Source organism: Aristolochia californica, unplaced genomic scaffold (genome assembly GCF_029961685.1).
Source record: "Aristolochia californica isolate CCGP_79_NKW_82.1479 unplaced genomic scaffold, dmAriCali1.0.hap1 SCAF_2, whole genome shotgun sequence".
In the NCBI taxonomy this organism is placed as follows: Eukaryota; Viridiplantae; Streptophyta; class Magnoliopsida; order Piperales; family Aristolochiaceae; genus Aristolochia; species Aristolochia californica.
Genome location: NW_027181881.1, coordinates 49,504,474 through 49,525,377, shown reverse-complemented (window position 1 = coordinate 49,525,377; position 20,904 = coordinate 49,504,474). Strand labels below are relative to the sequence as shown.

Sequence of the window (20,904 nt, the reverse complement as noted above, 5' to 3'; positions counted from 1 at the left end):
TTAATTATTCTATATAGGGACCAGAATCCCGGTGGACTGCCATTGCGGGCTTGCTGATTTTAAACGATGACGATCACATGAAGATCAAATACTATATGATACGGCACCTAATATGTAGAATTTGATAAAACAGGCCACCTCTCCTAGAGATTAGGATCTGAAGATGCGAAAAAAAGTAAATCAAACTTGCCCATCAAGGTATAACAAATACGATACAGCATTGTTCTTTACAAATGGTAAAGCATCAATAGACTCAGCAACCGTCCAGCCTTTCCATGCTAATTTTACTATTAAATGATTATATACAGTGAAGGTTACATCATACGATATAGCTCTTTTGTGCTTTTCGACTACGCTTTCTCCTCGGATTTGCATCAATCATGCAATAGAACGCGTTGACTAGCTCTGCATCTTCGTCATTCATGAGAATCTTGGCTGCATCTGGGTTACGAAGGAGGAGCTTTGCCACCAGGAAACCAGCAATAGACCAAGTTTGGTACAGTTGAGCTTGTTTCCCGATGAAACGGGCACACTTGGTGTCATAGTACTCTGGCCACTTCTCAGCTGATATCCGCCTTTCTGCTACCTCAACAGCTCTTGCAGCTATATCTGGCCTATTCATCTTTATGCATGCAACTGTTAACTGCAAAATAAATAAGTTCATATCATCTTACAAATCATTTGATATACACCTCGTCATATTATAGTATTTTAGTACTTGTAACTTTCTCAGAGTGGTATTAAGGAACTAGTCATTTTGTATGCCCTGTCATTCATTTGCGTGTACTTCTCATAGTGTGATAGTGAGGACCCAACAGCATGGATGTAAGGATCCCATTCCTGGATCTACTTTAAAAGAACTTGGATAAATTGGCTGTTCAGTGAGATCAACAATTTCATTCAATCAACTCTTTGTAACCTTCGATTGTATTTTCAACATCTAAATACCAAGGTAGATCATCTCAAACATGCATTGATTGCAATAAGGCAGGCCACAAGCATCAAACAAGACACCATTACTTTCTCGACCTAGAAATTTATCAGATCCTGAGGACACCTTAGCGTGCTCATCTAATGTTATTAGAAGCATCTAAAACGGAAATGCTAACCTGCCAGAGCAAAGTAGGCCATGCACCTCCATTGTGATATGACCAAGGCCTGCATCAAAAACTGAGGTTAGATACTGATCAAAAAGAGCAGGGTCATACTTCCACAAGAAGTAGAGGATTTACGTGTTCTTTGGGTCACTTCCTGTGATAATTCTCCATTCTTGACCTTCTAGGGCAGGATAGCATATTTTGAATGGCATGCCAGCCACCAAATCATCCCACTTAGCCTCAACCAGATCCAATATTGCATGGGATTGGTCCCTTGTCGCTAGACTGGACGCGATAGACCAGAGGTTCCCAAGAGAAAAGAAGCGAAAGTCCATGTGGGCAGGCTGCAAATTTCCAATCAAATAGCCTCCTCTGTCCGGCATCCATTCAACTAGCCATGAAGGAATTTGGTCCGGATAAATGTTGAACTTGTTAACTGCGTCATAAGAATACTCCTCTGTTTTGTAGCGGTAAATCTCATTGAGTTTTCTCATGTCAACCCAATAATATTCCCTCATATGAAATGATAATGCAACTAGACGATTTTTTAGTGCACGTATGAGGTCATCAGATCCATCTTCTGGAGCAAGCATCTCCCGGGCACAAAGAAGTGCTGAATAAAAGAGTGCCTGCAATTGCATAAAATATTCAGAGTACGCTGGAGTGACTAGTCAATTTTTTTGTTCAAAGAAGATGAAACCAAATAACAGCAAAGTGAAAACATCATATTTGGGTCACCTGTGGTGACCACAACTATTCTGACAGAGAAGGTAATATGTTTGACATGAAGAAGTACTCTTGACCAGACCAAAAATTGAAAAATATCAATACTTGTGGCAAAAGGTAGCAAACCATGTTAGCATGGAAATGAATAACTATACCGTGTCGGTAACTCAGCACTGCTTAATCAGTACTTTTTCAGGAACATCATTACACTTGTTCTGCAGGAGATCTGGTCTTGTTAAACATGCACATTTTTAGTAACAAAACCAGAATAATAATATGAACAAAAGAACTTCCAGTCCCAGGTATCAAGTAGACCACACGTGCATCGTCAAGAAGGTTGAGCCAAAGAGTACGGCTATAACAATAAAACAATAAAAAAAATCCTTGACTGTCATGTCTCAAGTAATTTCCTATATATAATGTTATATGTTGAATAAGAATGGTTCTTTTTTCTTTTCTTTTTTAAAAAATTTCCATCATCTTGACTTTAAGTTATTCAGAGTATAAGCCATTAACATATATCAATCATATGGCTTGTTGAAGAGTAGATATGGACGAGTCTTACAGAATTTTCACAATAAGAAGTCTTATAGAGCCAGAATTATTATGGAAGGAGGTCTCACAGAAGAGTTTTAGTTAAAAGGTATTTTAGTTATGTTAATCTTCTATTTATGTTCAGTTGTTTAATTATGCTAAAAGTTATCTTTAAATGTTAGATTTTGGGTGTAATTAGGACAAGGGTAGTTTAATTGTAATTGGACTCTAGGCTCATGTACTCAGATTACAATAAGTTAGTAAAGTTTTTCCCTTTTCCAGAAATTCAACATAGTACCAGAGCAGGTTATGTGAGTTCACTTGGTCGACCCATAGAGATAATGTGATCCTTTTTTAATCTATCATCTCTAGTAGTTTAGGTTCGCATTCTATCTTTTTTTTTTTTCTTTTTAGTGCTAATACCCATTGTTTTCATGGCGTTTGCACCTCCATGCTGAGCTTTTCATATTGCAAATTATATATTGACGAAAAGATCTTCGAGTCTATTTTCCAATGCAAAAAATATTTTGGCAATCAGAGTTTTTTGCAAAGAGAAATCGATATTTAAAGCAGCAAAGGTCAGATAACAAAAGAGGTTCGAGCAACAGCAAAAAACTTCACCTTTCAACCCATTTTATGCCATAAAGAATGCAACTTTATATAGAGACTTTATATAGAGAATATATATCAAAAGAAAGATCTGTAAGTCTATTTTTTTACCAATTCAACCAATTCTCAATCTGAGTTTTTTAGAGGGAGATAGCGATCTCAGAAGAATCAATGGTCATGCTGGCCAAATAAGAAATAAGTAAATTTTATGAAGAGAAATTATACTTGGATGAAATTGATTGAAATCTAATTTCAGAAGGATAAAATTTCATGTCAATCTGATCTATGTTTAAGGAGATAATCGTATTGGACTTGGCAAGGGTCAAGGTACAAAATGAAGAGAATCAAGAGGTTATAAAAGATTCAAGAACAAATTTTTTTGTGTCAAATTAGGTATCAAATTAAATCTTAGAGTTTAATTTCTTGAGTAACAAACTGTTTGTAATTCTAAGTTATAGTTTGGGAGATATTGATATCAGAAGTACCAAGGGTCAATTTTGCCGATTTTTTTTTTTTCATATTTTCTCTCATATTATCTTTCCAAGCATTGACGTAAATGGAGTTTACTTTTCTCCTAAAATCCGAGTTTTTAAGCCAAACTTGTGTTCTAATCAGAGAGTTTTGGTCTGACTTCAACACTATTTTATTTTGAAGCCTCTTTGATCCCTGGAATCTCTTATCTTTAGAAAAGTTAATTTAGGAAAGTGTTGCTAATTCAGAAAAGTCTATCATTGGAAAATTTCTGTTTTGATTCTATAAAATTTGGAAAGTATTCTAGATAGGAATTCGTTGAGTATTTGATTAGAAACTTTCCCCTGATCAATTTGTAAACAAAAACTTGTAAGTTATGCAATTATCAGAGTTTCCATAGTCAATGTTGTTCTCAAGTTTTGTGTTTTTTGTTACTTGGTTGTATATCTTCTGCATCATCAACTCTGAAATTTTTTCCCCACCCTCATAAAATTATCTTGAGGTCATACTTGGTCAAATTTGTTAAGTTATTTTTTCTATCATTATAGTCTCTTTCTTATTATTAAGGTTGTTATTTTTCCTTCATTACATTCCCCACATACCCCTTTTTATCGGTTACCTTTCTCCTACCATCCTTTTTTTACTCTCGCATACCCCTTTGGAACAACCTCTTGTGTGTTGCTTCACTTGTTTTCTCTTTTTATATACATGTGGATGTTTTAAGTCCATTGAGATTTTTTTATGAGTACCCTTAAGTGGGTTTTTATCGTCGTCCTTTGAGTGACAGGCGTTATCCTTTTTAGTGATTATTATCACTACTTTTGTTTGAAATCCTATGAGGTTGGTTTCAAACTTTTTTATACATACATCACCTATCTTATTTTTTGAGAGTCTATCAGATTGAGTTTTTATCCTTGAGACACTTTGATGCAGGAGATAATAAATACAATTATTTTTTTTGTTTCAAGCTAGGATTACACCAATACCTTCGAGCTTGAGGAGAAGTAGAAGAAGAAATACAAAAAAGAGGTATTTTATTCCACATGTTATGGTAATTTTTATGTGGCAAAATTTTCAAGAAAGGGGGAACACAAAAGATGAAGTTTTTGCATCTATGAATAATTGCATTTGCAAAGAGTTTTTTTTCAGCAAAAGAAAATTGAAGACTAAGAATTTTTTTGATTGCAAATTGAAGTTATAAACTCCAGCTTAAGGGGGAGTACTTAAGAGTAGATATAGAAGAGTTTTACATAGCTCTCACAATAAAAAGTCTTACAGAGCCAAAATTATTATGGAAGGAGGTCTCACAGAAGAATTTCAGTTAAAAGGTGTTATAATTATGTTAGTCTTCTATTTATGTTCGGTTGTTTAATTATACTAGGACTTAGCTTTAAGTGTTAGATTTTGGGTCTAATTAGGACAAGGGTAGTTTAATTGTAATTGGGCTCAACTACTTTCTTCTATTATAAATAGGGGCTCATGTACTCAGATTACAACAAATTAGTGAAGTTTTTCTCTTTTTCATAAATTCAACATGGTCAAACCAAAAGCCAGCACGTACAGAAATCTTCATGGTACCTGAATTTCTAGAGGGTGTCCATGAATCCCCATACGACGATCGATCATACATGAACCATCAGTTACCAATAGCGTTGGGAACATGTCAAAACCATCAGCAAGACAAAGCTTTAGAATCATTTTTATGCCAGTCTGCACATCAACTCTCTCCTGCACTGATAGATCCCCGGAGCATTTCCCATAGGCTCTCAGCAGAATAATCCACCATAAACCTGAAATAAGAAACACACAGCAAATTTTACTTGAAAATCCAAACAGCATGTGGTTCCATATTACCAATTTTACTAGCTAGTGATTTAGTGGGCTTCAGCTTTGACGTGCTGAAAACATCCTTTTTCCTGGGACCAAACAAGGACCCCACCAGAAAAACACAGGATAAACAATTTCAATTATGCAAACTATTCTAAAAGAGATTCAGCTTTAGGCTCAACCTACTCACCTGAATCAACAGGTGCCACCCGACCAATTGCTGCCTCTCCAAAATCAGGATCCAAAATTTCTTCAGTTGCTGAATCATCACCATCAAGGGGAACAGTGCGAACCTTAAAACTAGCAGGCATAAGACCCTGACCGGGGCTATGACAATCCATTGTTTTCTCCCAGCTCTGAAAAATTGACCATTAATTCTCAATGACCACTTCTAAGGGAAATTGACCATTACTTCTCAATGACCACTTCTAAGGTAATTTAGTAGAAACTATACTTACATGGACAACCATAAGGCCTGTAGTACTAGACTTACTAATACTAGTTACTAGGAGATTATCTTGATTTTTTCTTTAAAGAACTTAAAGAAAAATGGATGAGCAGACTGACAAGCTAGCAAAAATTAAACAAGAATCAACAAACTTGATGATAACTATTTTTTCATGTCAGTTGCATAAAGTCTGAGTAAAGTTGATCCCACTCAAATGGAAGAGAAAAGTGTCAGTAATTGTCTGTAACCATCTGATTATATCTAATGAGGACAGATTAAGGTCTTTCATAATGACTGTTTTAATAATATTGATATCATCAATATAAGTAGCAGCCAAGTGTATGCTGCAATTGTAAATAGATGAATCAGAGTAACAAATACGTAACTTTTCAAAAAAAAAAAAGAATTCCACAAAAAGGAAGCAAATAAGTATATTTATTTTTTAAGAAAAAGAAAAAGTATATCTATTTGCCCGTATAACTTCTTATCTACCTAGATGCAGGATTTGAAATAAAATGATGATGATTTTCATTATCTTCAAATAAATATACTTCACATCTCTGGAACCATTTTGTAACCCCATTAGGGCAAATCTAAAAGGAACCCTCTTTGACAACAGAATTGACGAATCATAGCCCAAACATATGTCCTCTTTTATAAATAGCCTAAAACTCAAGTCCTATGTAAGGTGACTTGAATAACATCAGAGGCAATATCCTAACACTTAATCAACTTTCAAGAAACTAAATTACCTGCAACTGAAGTGTGTGAAGGATGAAATTCCGCACAATATCATACTCCCCTTTCAGAAGGAAAGCAATCCCTGAGGGTATGAAATCCCGAATAAAGACCTGATCATAGTTCAGTACATTGGTGTTTGATGGGTCCTTCGCGGCAATTGTCCCTATAGGACTTCCGCAATAGTGAACCACAGATTCACGTAAAAGATTCCAGGCTTCCTCCTCAACAGATATTTTACCATTTTGACCTGAGGTTCTGGCACCATTGGATAACGGAGCCTTTTCATGCTCCAGTTCTTGAATATCCTCAATAGCAAGATCATTTGGTGAATTCACCACACCATTAATTGGGCTGTAGTTCTTGGTGTTTTTGAGCAACGCACCATTTCCATCCTCAGTTACTGTCTCATCTATGCTGTCAATCCGTTGACATTGGCAACACTGCAGATTTGGCTTTGGAGTTGCATGATAGATGCCACGGCCCAGATAGGTTCCATATATGCTCACGCACTTCAGGGGAATTCTTGAAGATTTTACAGGTTGAGTGTGCCATGAATCTCTTCTCTTCCAACATCTAAGAGAGGACTTCAAAGGAAATTTCCCATTTGAACAACTTGACCACACACTAGGGCAGAACTGGCATGGTCCGCTACCGGAGAGAACTTGCAAAACTGCATCCGACAAGCTCATATTCAATGCACTGTAGCTCTTTGCAACTCGTTATGTTTCAGTCAAACCGCTGTCGGCATTCACTTCCAATACCTTCGGAGGAACCGAGCGAATACGGAAAATGATCCAGTTTCTACATCAGAAAATTGATCAATACACATGATATCTTTCCTTTCATACAAAAATCACCAATTTCACAAACAGAAACACAGTTCATTGGAAGATGAAAAGAGGCTTCACAAGCTCTCACGACACGAGCGAAACACAGAAATTTAGTAATAAATATAAAAAAGGGAATATGGTGAGGCGACCATAAATTAACAGATTCCGCAACGAACTAACAGATAGTTGGGCAGATTCCTTATACGTAACGATAGTGAGTCAGAAAAAACAACAAAATCAAATGGAATGACGATGGAAAGCACCGTAAAGTCCAAACAAACTTGATCGAAGCAGAACTGCAGACACAGAAACCAACGATTGCAGACAAACCCCTCAAGATTCATTTAGTATTACACAGAGACGAACCTTGGAGAAGTTCCCGGAACCATCTGAGTTCTAACCTTCCGTATTCATTTTCAGAATTGTCTAGTGCCCTTTTATCGTTTGACCCTCTCGCGGCCAGAATGAAGATCCTCGTTGGGTTCGATCGAACGACGTTGAAGTTTAGTTTGGACTTTGGACGCGTTACAATGGCCCACGCGTTACTCAGTGCACTCGCTCTTGCGGTAATCAGATAGGTTCCGGTTGTCCTGCCAATCGCGATCAAGCCCAAGTGCGGGAAGAGTGGACGTCACAGACATGAACGCCGCCCGCCGCTCGCAATCAACGAAATCTGAAGGAAAACACATTTGATCGACGCACGTTCCTACTTTTCAAGACGATGATGTAAAAAAACAGTCTCTAAAATCATTAAAAATATTGATGATAATGAAACTATTAACTCAGTATACGTAAGAAAAATCAAGTATCTTTAAGTAATAAAATTGCCTCACCATAGTCTAAACTCGATTCAAGGCAGAGTTCAAAGTCAGCAAAAAAGTTCCCAAAGCTTGAATAGTTTGATTAAGATTTAAATTTGCTCGAAACATCGGGATTAATTTTTGGAGCCTATTTTTGCTTATTAAAATTACCATTTTTCAGTGAAAGATAATACAAAACAAAACAAGAAAACCTTTATCAAAGACGGTTGGAGTTGAAACAGCTCACGTGCTGCCCGAGCTTAAAGAAAGAAAACGAAAGATTGGATAAGAAGTGTTGAAACATCAGGCTGCCAATATTTACCTTGCAAAATATTTCAATTACAATTGGCCACCAAATTATCCAAACATACATGGATAAGCTCTCAATCACAAACTATTATTTAATAAGTACACGACAGATCTCGTCACCAGAATCCAGATAATAGGAACTAAAACCATATATCAGATAATTTCAAGAAAAATGATGGCTCACAGATATCCGAAAATTTTATAGAGCACCATCATCCATGCTGTGATCGTTTCATTGTGTCCCCATCATATATTCATCATCCCGTTGGATTTGCACAATCCAAATTTCGTAAAATTTCAGAATCTATATTAGCTCAGGAGCTTTCAAAAGAAATGGAGTGAAACATCTGAAACTTACTATCGACGCCTTCATCAGGATTAACCTCATCTTCATCAAAATCTAGGCTGTAAAAATCAGGAGGAACCTGCAACAAGTAACAGAGATGGTGTTTATCAGTTGAACAGATAGTGGTCTCTACTTGTCATTCGGCACTCTACCCTTTTTCCTGCTAAGGAGAAAGATGGATAGCAGCATAGTATTTCCAATCTTAATCTTCAAGGAGTATTCAGGGGCAAAGTATTTTACGTACTCGTTATCTGGAATTCCGGCGAGAAAGAGAAATAAACTGAAATTCAATGTTCTGAAATTGTCAAAAAACATTTAAATTGGAGGAATACCACCACTTCAGGATTGAAGGTAAGAGGGAGAAAATGCAGCACAGGATAATAGGAAATTAGGAGTATTCAACAAACACTTGTTTTAACAGAAAAAAAAATGTCCCATTACAGAACGAAGTTACAGCATCCTCGATTTCAATGTAAACAAAGTATATATGTGAATGCCTACATATATATACATTACATGCAATAAGATATTTTTCTTTTATTTTCTTTTCTCTCAATTATTATCTGCTGTCAAACAACAGAAAATACCTTTCTCTCTCTTTTCTTTTCTTTTCTGTGGATTCCAAACAGACCCTTTTCTGCGGATTTCCAAACAGACCCTTATATAATGGCATTATATCAAGCTTGCTCATGAGCCATTGAGCCAAGCTAAGCAAGGCTTGATCTTGGCTCATTCTGACTAACAAGCTTGGCTCAAGGCTCGAGCTCAGGTGCCAGATTGGCTGATTGCTAATAATACTTTCATCCACATCAAGAGTCTGACCAAATATCATATCACTACAATGAGGGTGAGATTAGATAACTGGCAAAACTGACATTTTGAATACTGAATCTTTTCAAAGTACCAAGAATGGACAAATAGCGCAAGCTTTTAATCATTTATAAGTCGGAATAAGTTTTTTGCATTAAAAGAATCTACCAGTAAGAACACATCAACATCAAGAATGATATGAAAGATAAGGTGAGACTAGGAAATATTATGTTGTAATTACTGCAAAAGAGAAACTATCCCTCAGTCCAAGGGTTATCTTTCTTTTCAGTACTGATTCATAGTTCACAAGGGCACACGTCATAGCATCAGCCACAAGAAAGCCTTAAATACTCATCAGTCAAGGAATGACTGACAACACTTGCCCGCAGTCTATGTATCAACCCACAAATCTGCTAGATTTGCAGTAACCATGTTCACTTAAAAAATTTATATACTACCCCACTCATGCGACAATCCATTTTGCAAGGAATAGATCATTTAGTTGCAAAAATATTTACTCAATTAATTTAGAGCAAGCAGAAGCAGCCAAGTGGTGAGTTAAAATCCCAGTTCAACCAAGAGAACCTCCAGATGAAAAGAACTGTGAAACCTCAATAATTGACATACCATCTGGAAGTTGTGTCCAAAAGAACTCCAGTTTCAACAATCCAGCAACCGGCAATACTTTCTTTTGTGGAACCACCACCTCCGTTACCTAAGAAGACAATTCTACTTGTTAATGTTCATGGAAAGACTATCTGAAAACAAGAAACAAGCTCAACTAGTTCAGACCGTTGATTTGGACATCCTTGCCACCATGGTTTGCCACAACAGAGACTTGAAATATCAGGTTTTGCTGAACTGGTTAATATGTAACACACAACATTTTAGGGTGGCTGAGTTGGTAATATTGCTTCATATCCGATCGTGTTGGACTTCCAATTGTGCAAACTATGCAGCAACAGATTAACAGGCCACCCCTCAGACATTTTTACCTTGTATTAATATCCTAGTCAATCAAATCTGGAGGGTATATTCTGATGGGGATTGTAAACTCACCAATAGAGGCAAATTAAATTTCTTCACAAATTTTGTATGAACTGTTAGAAACAACAGCAACATTAGCAGATACCCATAACAAACTTACAAAAAACAATAATTTGAAGGAAATATTCAATTGAGGAAGACTGATACCATCAATGGAGAGATTGAAGCAGCCCAAACGGTCCCCAGCAAGGGAACCAGCCCCTCATTCGAGAACAATGACACCTAGAAGATATGTCTCAACAACCTTCGCAATTATCTACACAGGATAGAATACTGTAAGGGTAACTCTAATACCATCAACATAAACAAAAAAATCTCAAGGGCTGCCTGAGAAAAACACTCGATTTGCAAAAAGTAAATAATAACTTACAGTTTTGAAAAGTCGAGTAAAACTGGCATCACATATCCCATCCTTGAGGGGAACATTTATGGCATAATATTTTCTTTCCCTTTCTCCTATTTCCTTAAAAACCCAAAAAAACTTCATCAAGCCAGTTTCATTCAATCAGAAATATTGAATAGTGTGGACTTAACCACCATTAAATACAATAAATAAAAATCTGAGTATTGCTTGCAAGAGAAAATATTAACTTTCCAACATGATGATCCATGAAGCAGGTTACCTGTCCCAGGAAAAAACATCTCCATACTTGTGAAAACTCATGATCATCACCATGTAAAGATAAAACTTAGCATTTTAATTTCAACCATTCATTTCAGATTTTTTGAATTTCTAAAGAAAGAAAAATAATGCATTTATTGATGTAAATTGAGCACATTGTATCTCTATTTATAATAGAGATAATACATAGAATATGAGTTAAATTAAACTACTTAAATCTCAGTTACACCCAATGTATAACTCTTAAAAAATAAGTCCTACAACAATTAAATAACTTTAACAAAATAGAAGTCTAATAATACAAGAATTTATCTTTGTCGGCAACTTCTTCCCATGAGACTTCTTTCTATGAAAGTCATGTAAGACTCTTTTATATTTATTTTTCAACACTCCCCCTGTAACTTCAGCTTGCAAAGAAAAAAATAATTGGTCTTCAATCATCTTTTATTGAAAAAATTCTCCATCAATGCAAATTCTTCATCTTTTGTCCTCCCCTTTACTTGGAATATTAATTGTTTGGTCAACAATAGCACCCATGGTTCAAAATAATTTTCAGCCAACACCATCATATTCATGTACTTCTCCCCTCAAGCTAGGGAGGAAAAGCACACGGAAGAAGAAAACACATGCATCTCCCTCCAAATAATAAACCACCTCCAAAACAGATAGATAAGAAAATAAATGAAGACAATGATTCTTAGAAAACCCTACCTGTATGATAGTGTTGGAAGATGGGCCCAAGCTCACACGACCAAGGAAGGCCCACACATCCAAGTGTGTTAGAAGATGAGTTCAAACCCATAAGACCAAGGAAGGCCCACACATCCAATAGATGTGGAAGATGGGCTCAAGGCCCACATAACAAGGAGAAGGCACACAAGCCCACATAGTGATGGTAGGATGGTAAATAAAGAGTTATCTCATAGAGATGGCATTGATGTAATTAGGTTAAGTTCCAAGCGCATAATTGTAATATTATAGTTTCATTAATCTATAAATTGAGCTTTAGGGGAAGGGTTAGGACATAAGTCCATAACCATTTCATTCTCCTGTTTTCTCCCAATATGTCGTCTCTCCTTTTCTTCATGAGCTAAATCCATGAAGTCCTGAAAACAACATGGTATCAAAGTACTGATTTTCAGGATTTCATAAACCAATTTTTTTTCCTTTCTTTTGCTCATATTTCTATTTTGGTTTCTCTGGCTGGTAATTGCCACCACTTATTACGTTTTTTTGGAAGAAGAGATTTCCCTGGAGAGTGAACAAGCAGTCATGGTCCTCCATGTTTGACTTGAAGCAGGAGTTTCATCCTCCCTTTTCTTGGAGATTTTTTTGTGCCCAGTACCACCATCAAGCCCCAATCCAATCTCTCCTGCAAAATTTAGTGATATGCAGCGCTCTGCATGTGAAGCTTATTGACTGTCTTTAATAGCTTTCACAAGCATTGAAACAGACCATTCTGTTTGCTGTTCAGCGGGTTTAATGGAGCCAACTCGGTCTAAGTCAGCCTAACTCAGCCATCTCAACCCGGTGACATCGCTGCAGAAATCTCCAGTGTATCTGCAGGTTTTGAAGCTCAAGGAGGTATTGTGCCTTGCTGTTGCCAACCACTTCCGCGGTCCGTGCTGCGTCACAAGCCTCTGTTCTAGAAAACTCAGCCTTCCCCGTCACCAAAACGACTGCTGTTGCCGATTCTGTTGCTCCATTAACAAAGGAAGTTTCCGTTAAACACTGGAGGTTGGCATCTCTATCTCCAACATTATTTCTGGAGGGAAGATCGTATTTGATAACCATATTAATTCATATTACCTGGCTAGCATCTTCATTCCGGAGCTTCTTGGCTGACCTCTGATATTTCCTTCTGCAAATAACTTCAAGACTGTTCGTTGCTATTTTTTCTCTGATTGACAATGTCAATCTCACTGTTCTTTGCTGGCATATCTTCATGTTGGGTGTCGAATATCTGCTGGCTATCTTCAAAAGGTTCTGTGTTGTTGTTAATCTAGAAGACTCTCTTCTCTTTGCTGTTATTTTTTTCCGAAAACTCCTCTGACATTCCATTCTGCCGAGGTTCTATTTTTGCCGAGTTATCTGATAGTCGACTTACTGATTGATTTACTCTGCTACAGCTGGTTATATTTCCAGCAGGTCACTTTCCTTCCTTCTACAGCAGATTTCGGAAATTCCATCACTGGCTCATCTCCTCTAATCCAGCCTGAAAGTTTCCTTTGACCGTATCATCGCCAAGCTTCCCAAGCACCAACTTGGTTGTCGTTTCTGGAAGATGACTGATCTCCAGCGCCGTGGGGAAGAAGTAGACGCTGGTTTCGGAAACTCTTGTTGGATCGAATCGGTCCGACGCAACTATCTTCGGAAAAAAGATCTCTGCCGATCAGTTGCTGAGTTGCTATTTTCGGAAACTCCCAATTCTCTGCATAGCTGTCTTTCCGCTGTTATTCATTGCGCCAGCGCCGTTGCCATTTCCAAAGACGACAACTTCTCATTCTGAGGAAAACGGCCATGACGATCCTTCTCTGCTCTACTATCCCGCTCTATTTGGAAGCAAGAGGTTTGGGGAAGAAGATGATTGTTGCCAATTTAAATTTTTCCTGAGTTAGGACACCTGATTTAATCCAATGAGCTGAGTCATTGTTCCGAGTTACTGCTTGAGTTAGCCTGTTCCGCTCGGGTTAAACCAACGAACCAGAGACCTGAGGATCATTTACCGGTTCTGTTCCTTACCAAGTCAACTCGGACCAACTTGGGTCTGGGTCAACCTAACTCGGCCACTTGTTTTCTGCCTCAGTTATATGGGTCCAGGTGCTGAGTTCTATACATATTTCTTCCACGACTTGGCTATATTGGTCTACTATTTGACTCAACTCGACACGACTCGGTTCCCTATCTCCGACTGGATTATTATTTTGAAGTATTGGCAGCTTATTCTTTGGTTAGCATATTATTTGGTGCACAGACTCGCATCGGATTATTTTATGGGTCCTTGGATTTTCATTATTTGGTACGTGTTATTGGGCCTAGGCCCATTTTAACTACTGCTATTGTGTCTCTTTGGCTGAGACATTATTATTGAAAGACTTCTCAGTTGTTGATTGTTGTCAAGCATTGATTATTTTGATGAAGAAGAAAGCACATGGTTGCCCCTAAATATTATCTTTCGGGTAATTACCCATTACCCCCTTAATTGACATTTATTACTCCTACCTCTTCATCCTCCTGTTTTCTCCCAATATGTCGTCTCTCTTTTTCTTCATGAGCTAAATCCATGGAGTCCTGAAAATCAACATAGTATCAGAATGAAAACCATACCTGTGAGTTATGAAAATTAATGCTCTGATACAATGTTGATTTTCAGGACTCCATAGATTTAGCTCATGAAGAAATGGACAGATGGCATATTGGGAGAAAACAGGAGGATGAAGAGGTCCTAACCCTTCCCCTGAAGCTCAATTTATAGATTAATGAAACTACAATATTACAATTATGCCTCTGAAACTTAACCTAATTACATCAATGCCATCTCTGTGAGATGACTCTTTATTTACCATCTTGTCATCACTATGTGGGCATGTGGGCCTTCTCCTTGATATGTTGGCCTTGAGCCCATCTTCCACATCTCTTGGATGTGTGGGCCTTGGTCGTGTGGGCTTGGGCCCATCTTCCAACAGATAGAACCGAAAAAATTGGGTAAAAAAGAAGATGGGTGACATATAAAATCAAAACCAACACTAGGCCTCCGAAAATAAATTGAATAGGCCGGGGTGCCACTTGCAACCTCCTAAACACCTTTTAGGTGAGAAAAGCTTACTCATATCAAAGGGTAACAAATGAATCGCTGAGAACATAATAAAGCCACCCATATAAAATGAAAATATCAACTCAAGGAACTTAAATCAAAGGGATTGACACATTCAACTTCCAAAACATAAGACAAATTCTCAAGACAAAGTTCGAACCAAAGATGAATACTAACCCAATCAAATAAGAAAAAGAGTTTAATAAAAAAAAAAGAGTTTGATCTTTAGCAAATAATAGAGTGTCAACATCACCATATAAGATGTGATGGGAGATAGGTAAAACATATAATCTTTTTTTTTTTTTTTTTTTTGAAAAAGATGTATATATTAACAGAGAAAATCACAAAGGGGATAGGAGCAAATCCATAACAACAAGAGATTGAAGGTTTGCTCCTGTCCTGGCAAGCAAATCTGTTGTCGAATTAGCAGAATTCGGAATGTGAGACCAAATACAAAAAACTTGAAAAGCAATTTCAAGAATCTCCCTACAAGAGTCCCAATGGCGCCACAAGGCAGAGGAAGCATACTTGCACCAACCAATTACCACCTTTGAGTCTCTTTCAATATGCAAAGGGCCACTAACATTATCTCTGAAAACGCGAAGCCCATTAAGAAGGCCTTGGAGTTGAGCCGACATGGAGTTAGCAATGCCTAACGGGCCAGCATACGAGAAACGCTGGTTTCCAGAGGGGTCTGAGATAACTCCCCCAAAGCCTGCAATCCCGGGATTGCCCAGCGAAGAACTGGCAAAACATATAATCAAACATTGAAAAACTTTAAGTTGAGGCAACATGCTAGACAAGAACTATTAACATAGGCCAAGAATAATTCAGTCAAATTTGACCAAGATCTCGTAAATAAGGACCAACAAGGACTATGGTATGCATGCTTGTAAATTTAGGAAGCATGCAATTTTTTAAAAAAAAACTTTGAAGCCTAAAATTTATGTACTCAGAGGAAAAGAAACCAAAATTGAAACACATAGACTTATCTTGAGGAAAGAGCTTAAAATTCAGATCTCTGCAAACAACATCCTTCCAACATGACCTTCGGGCCTTTCGATGTTGATATCTCTCAGTAAAAATTAGATTGAAAGAATGTTTCTTAGAATAGAAAATTGACTCATAGAGCTTTTTTTTTTAGATATAATTTCCTATATAAATTCTTATTCATTATGGTATAAAATGTCTTGAAAAATGAAGTTTCTGCTACAACACAAATCATTTCTTGTTTGACCATTGCTGCTTTAGATGTTGATATCTTTTTGTAGAAAGCTCCCATTAAAAAAATTATTTTTGTGTTGGAAACTGAACTCACATGTCTTTTTCAAAAATATATAATTTGCAAAATGGAAAGTGTTATATGAAGGTGCAAACACCAAGGGAAAAATGGTTGCTGGGAAAAATAAGAAAAGAAAAGAAAACTAAACTAAACTAATAGAGATGATAGATAAGAAAAGAAAAGCATTGCCTCTGTGGGTTGACTGAAGCAGTTCACAGAGCCTGCTCTAACACCATATTGAGTTTCTGGAGATAAATTATTTATTGATCAATGTCAATTGAGTACACTAGGTCACTATTTATAATAGAGAGGATACATAGAATCTAAGTTAACTACCCATATCCCAGTTACACCTCAAGTACAACTCTTGAAAGATAAGTCCTACAACAATTAAACAATTTTAACAAAGTAGAAGTCAGATAATCTAAAATTTCTCCTTAACTGCAGCTTCTTCCCATGAGACTCTTTTCCATGAGAGTCACACAAGGCTCTTCTCTTCCATATTTATTCTTTAACAAAATTATTAAATAAACAATCTAACATCAGCGATTTCTATTACCTATCATTGTTGTAGAAGGCTTCTTCAAATCCATCCCCATGATGCACATCTAAGCTTTTTTGAGTCTTATTAGATGCAAAAGTAAAGAGAAGAGAAGATAGGGAAAATAAGAAAAAAGATTGAGAAAGAAAGGAAGAAGAACGAGGTTCACAAAAGCATGCCGACAAGGATTAGGGCAGGATACCATCTCTAGGTTTCACATTAAGACATAAAGGGAGTCAAAATACATATAGACCATAATACCCTCAAGGCTCTATGGAGGAAATACCCTAACTAATGAAAGAAATTACATTGGTCTACCCTTAGAAATCTTCTTGAGTAATAAATTAAATTAACTACTTCTATTCTAACATATGTCAATGAACATTTTCAAACAGAAAAAACATATGTCAATGCAAATAACTAGAGTATGATACTTTAGAAGCTCTAAAATTCCCAGTACTAAATCATTTATATAACAAAAACCTGATAGTACACATTTTTTTGCATGATGCAGCCCACCGGCCCCATTGATGGCAAAGTCACAAAGCTGATTGTTTAATCTCCGTGCTGTTTCTGCAATATTAGATGGTTTCAGGAAAAGCTAAACTACAAGAAAAGCTCAGAAACATGTTAGTGTTCTACCTATTGTCCCACCGGCATAAATGTGACAAAACTCAAACAAATTTTCAAACACAGGACAATTGTCACCAATAATATCTGCGGAAAGAAAATAAAAATCGGTGACAGTAAATACATGAAGCTCCAAGAAAAGCAACAGAAGTGAAAAGAAAATTATTGCAAGAAAAGTCTCCTGAAGATTAATTCCACGAGCTGGGTTACAATGTTTCATCAACGAGCAGAATTGGATTTTTAAATTTCAGCAAGGGAAAAACCGTCTGGTCAATTCTGCCATATTGATTTCAGTGGACTTTAATGAAGCTCAAAGTACATGAATAATTGAAAATGACTATCAAGGCTAAGTGCCATTTTATTCCAAACAAGTAGCAGTAAGAAGATAATCGGGTTACTTCTCCACCTCAATCAAGAAGCAAGGCAAATATTAAGGAGATAAAGCAAAGAAAATTCTGTGAATAGGTGGCAAGCAAACATAAAAGGACAGACACCTGAAAGAGTAGGAATGATCAAAATCCTAAGGTTAATTCTAAAATTCCAGAACTGGACATAAACTAGAAACAACTTAAGTGGAAAGTCAAAGTACAGAACGCTCCTGTGAAGTAAACAGAAGGTAACAATAAATAAAACTTGCACGAGGCATGTCAGTTCAAATCTGTATTTCATGCAGAAAGAAACAAGTAAAACTCCAGGAATGCTATCAAAATTAAACTTGCCATAACCTTGTCAAAATGTGTTCACCTGGATGTATCTTATTGCTTCACTGTCTACATATAACTAGCAAAGCTCTATTGCATAAGGCTTCACAGAGTTGCTTCTTTATGTTTTCCAATCAAAACAACTAATGAACCCACAGTAAGCAAGAGCAGCACCACTTAATCCATCATAGCGGCAGGAATAAAAGAGCAAACCAAGATCCATGAGGGAAAAGAAGGTATCATGTTGGAAAATACTGTAAAAGGGTAGTTTGGTAATTTCTCACTGTCTGCACCTCCTAGGAATAATCTTATCTTATTCAGTATGTTTGATAGTTTATGTAGCTCAAGTTTTTTTTTTTTTTTTTTGATAAGGAGCTCAAGTTTCATGTAATTAGAAGGTGTAGTGTAGGAGTTATAATGGTTTAAGTGAGTTTAAGTGAGTAGGAGCATTATTGTCCTTGTATATGTTTTTAAGCTATAAAAGAGATTAAGAGTCGATCAGAACCCTAATCACAAGAGATCTTTCCCTCTTGCTGCTACTCCCTTCCCCTTTCTCTCTTCTCTCTCAATCACTCTTATTCAATAATTCTCACACATCGGCAACACAAGTAAGCATAACTTTAAGGTCAAGCACCATGGTGAAATGGGCCAAAAAGGTCACCATAATGAAAACTAATGTACCACAAAAGAAAGACCAAGTACCAGCACATACATTTGTAAATAAATTCTGTGTATCAGGAGTAATCCGGTGCGAGAACTCTACATAATCTGCAGAATGAAAGTGTGCCAGCTCCATAGGATATGCTTTGTGTGGCTGCTGAAAAGATTAAGCAAAAGGCCATGTTAACAGACTGAAAAAGGCTTGTATACAGTGTAAAAGAATAAATCGCTACATGGAAGAAAATATTTTGCAACCAACAACATATATCTCCCTTAGGCATAAAAATGAGGAAGTGAATTCTCAAAGAGAAGCAAATTCCTCTCCACTTTCTGCATGTGATAACTCATTATATGCAAAAACCGCGTTCAAAATTCAGATGCATAGAGGACAAAAATAGAGAAAATATCATCATAGAAGTAGGCGATTGTGAATGCAAATCGGTAAGAGGTGAGTACAGCTCGCACAACTTGCCTCATTGAAGCTGCTCGAACCCTCTTTGTCATCACATCTGCGAGGGGAACAACTCCTCCCTATTGGCATCACATCTGAGAGGAGAAGGTCGATGCCCCTCTAACCTCGTCCTTTATTTTTATAAAATGGAGAGAGAAAGGGGTCGACTCCTCCCCATTTTGTTTATACGATGACGAAGATGGTGAGAAATCCCTCCGCCATGAAAGAAAACTAAAAGAGGGGGAGGGCCCCCACCCTTTTCTTCTTGTGGTCACTGGTAGGGGAATGGCCCTACACTATTATATAGAACTTCCGACACTCTAAAATTTTTATTTACTCTTAATTTTTTATATATATAATGCCACTTCAACCAACTATCTAGCCTAACTGACTCGGGTTGAATCAAACTGAGTCACTTCATTGGGTTGGTTTTTATAAAAAGGGAGCCAAAAATTTCTATAGAATCGATACAATTTTTCATGTCACAAACTAGTAAACAATTGTCCATCCTTTGGGAAATATCTTGACGTATTCATAAGGACAGGCTTCATGTGTAAGGTCTTACACTCACATGGAAAATTTTTCTTGGTATCATGTATTCTATTGAAAAATTAAAATTTTTTATTTGGCTATTTTTCAAGGGGTAGGCATCAAATCGGATAAAACAAGGAAATCGACTCGACCTGACCCAAAAAACTTAGGTTCTAGTTTTTTTCCTCATCACTAAAGGTTGGAAAAAAAACCCATGCAAACAAGGAAATCGACTCGACCTGACCCAAAAAACCTAGGCTATAATTTTTTTCCTCGTCACTCAAGGTTGGAAAAAAAACCCATGCAAGTTCAAGATGTTGATGAGTTTTACAAACTTGACTCAAATTGCCTGTCTTTTACCCTAACTCGACCTTGTTAACTTATATACTTTTTTTTAAAGATTTATAATTGTATATATTTATTTTACTTTTTATTTACTAATTATAGTCAAACTTTAATTTAGTATTTTTTACTTCTTATTTATATGTTAAGATATAGTTATAAAAATATTTCTATTAAAATAAAATAATTAATGTGCGTTATAATAAATCATTTAAAATACAATGATTTATTTATTATTTCTTAATTTATTTATTCTTAGGCCCCTAGATAATATCTTATTAGTGCATGGAGTAAACTACAAATTTGAATCCGCAGACAGCCGATTCCCCGACCGTCGGATGATAGAACTACGCCAGGGCGTTTCCCGAACCCCGGGAAGATTCGGAAGCCGTTGTAGGTTGCTCGACTTGTTTACTTTAATACCCCTACACTTCGTTTTGGGCAGATTCGTAGTTTTCTTTTACCGTCAACAGCTAGATGAAAATCTGCGGGTAGGAAAAATATAAGATGCGACACGTGGCGGGCAACTCGACCAGGGAAAGATCAGCAGAAAAGGATAGATCTTTGTGCCACTGTGCTGCCACGTCGTTTATCTACCCGTCCGAGGAATTCTAAAACTACCCTCCAGACACCTCTACTGTCCAAATAATGGGCTAAGTGGTCCCCACCAAATCAACGGTCGAACGAGCGGTCACTTTTACTTGTTGACGTGTACGAGTGGAGATGGCGATGCTC

General features: G+C 36.9%; 1 protein-coding gene and 1 pseudogene across 1 annotated transcript; both read right to left on the bottom strand.

The window, feature by feature from the left end:
* Positions 1-164: 164 nt before the first annotated feature.
* On the bottom strand, positions 165-9,836 carry LOC137957336 (neutral/alkaline invertase 3, chloroplastic-like). The gene is made up of 8 exons (XM_068805091.1): positions 8,751-9,836; positions 7,650-7,956; positions 6,465-7,254; positions 5,455-5,620; positions 5,016-5,227; positions 1,233-1,726; positions 1,110-1,158; positions 165-643 (listed from the first exon to the last, which is right to left on the bottom strand). Exons 3-8 carry the CDS (start codon positions 7,140-7,142, stop codon positions 320-322), a joined length of 1,923 nt encoding a protein of 640 aa, XP_068661192.1. The 5' UTR covers positions 7,143-7,254; positions 7,650-7,956; positions 8,751-9,836; the 3' UTR covers positions 165-319.
* On the bottom strand, positions 8,398-19,475 carry LOC137957337 (histone deacetylase 9-like; annotated as a pseudogene).
* Positions 19,476-20,904: the final 1,429 nt, after the last annotated feature.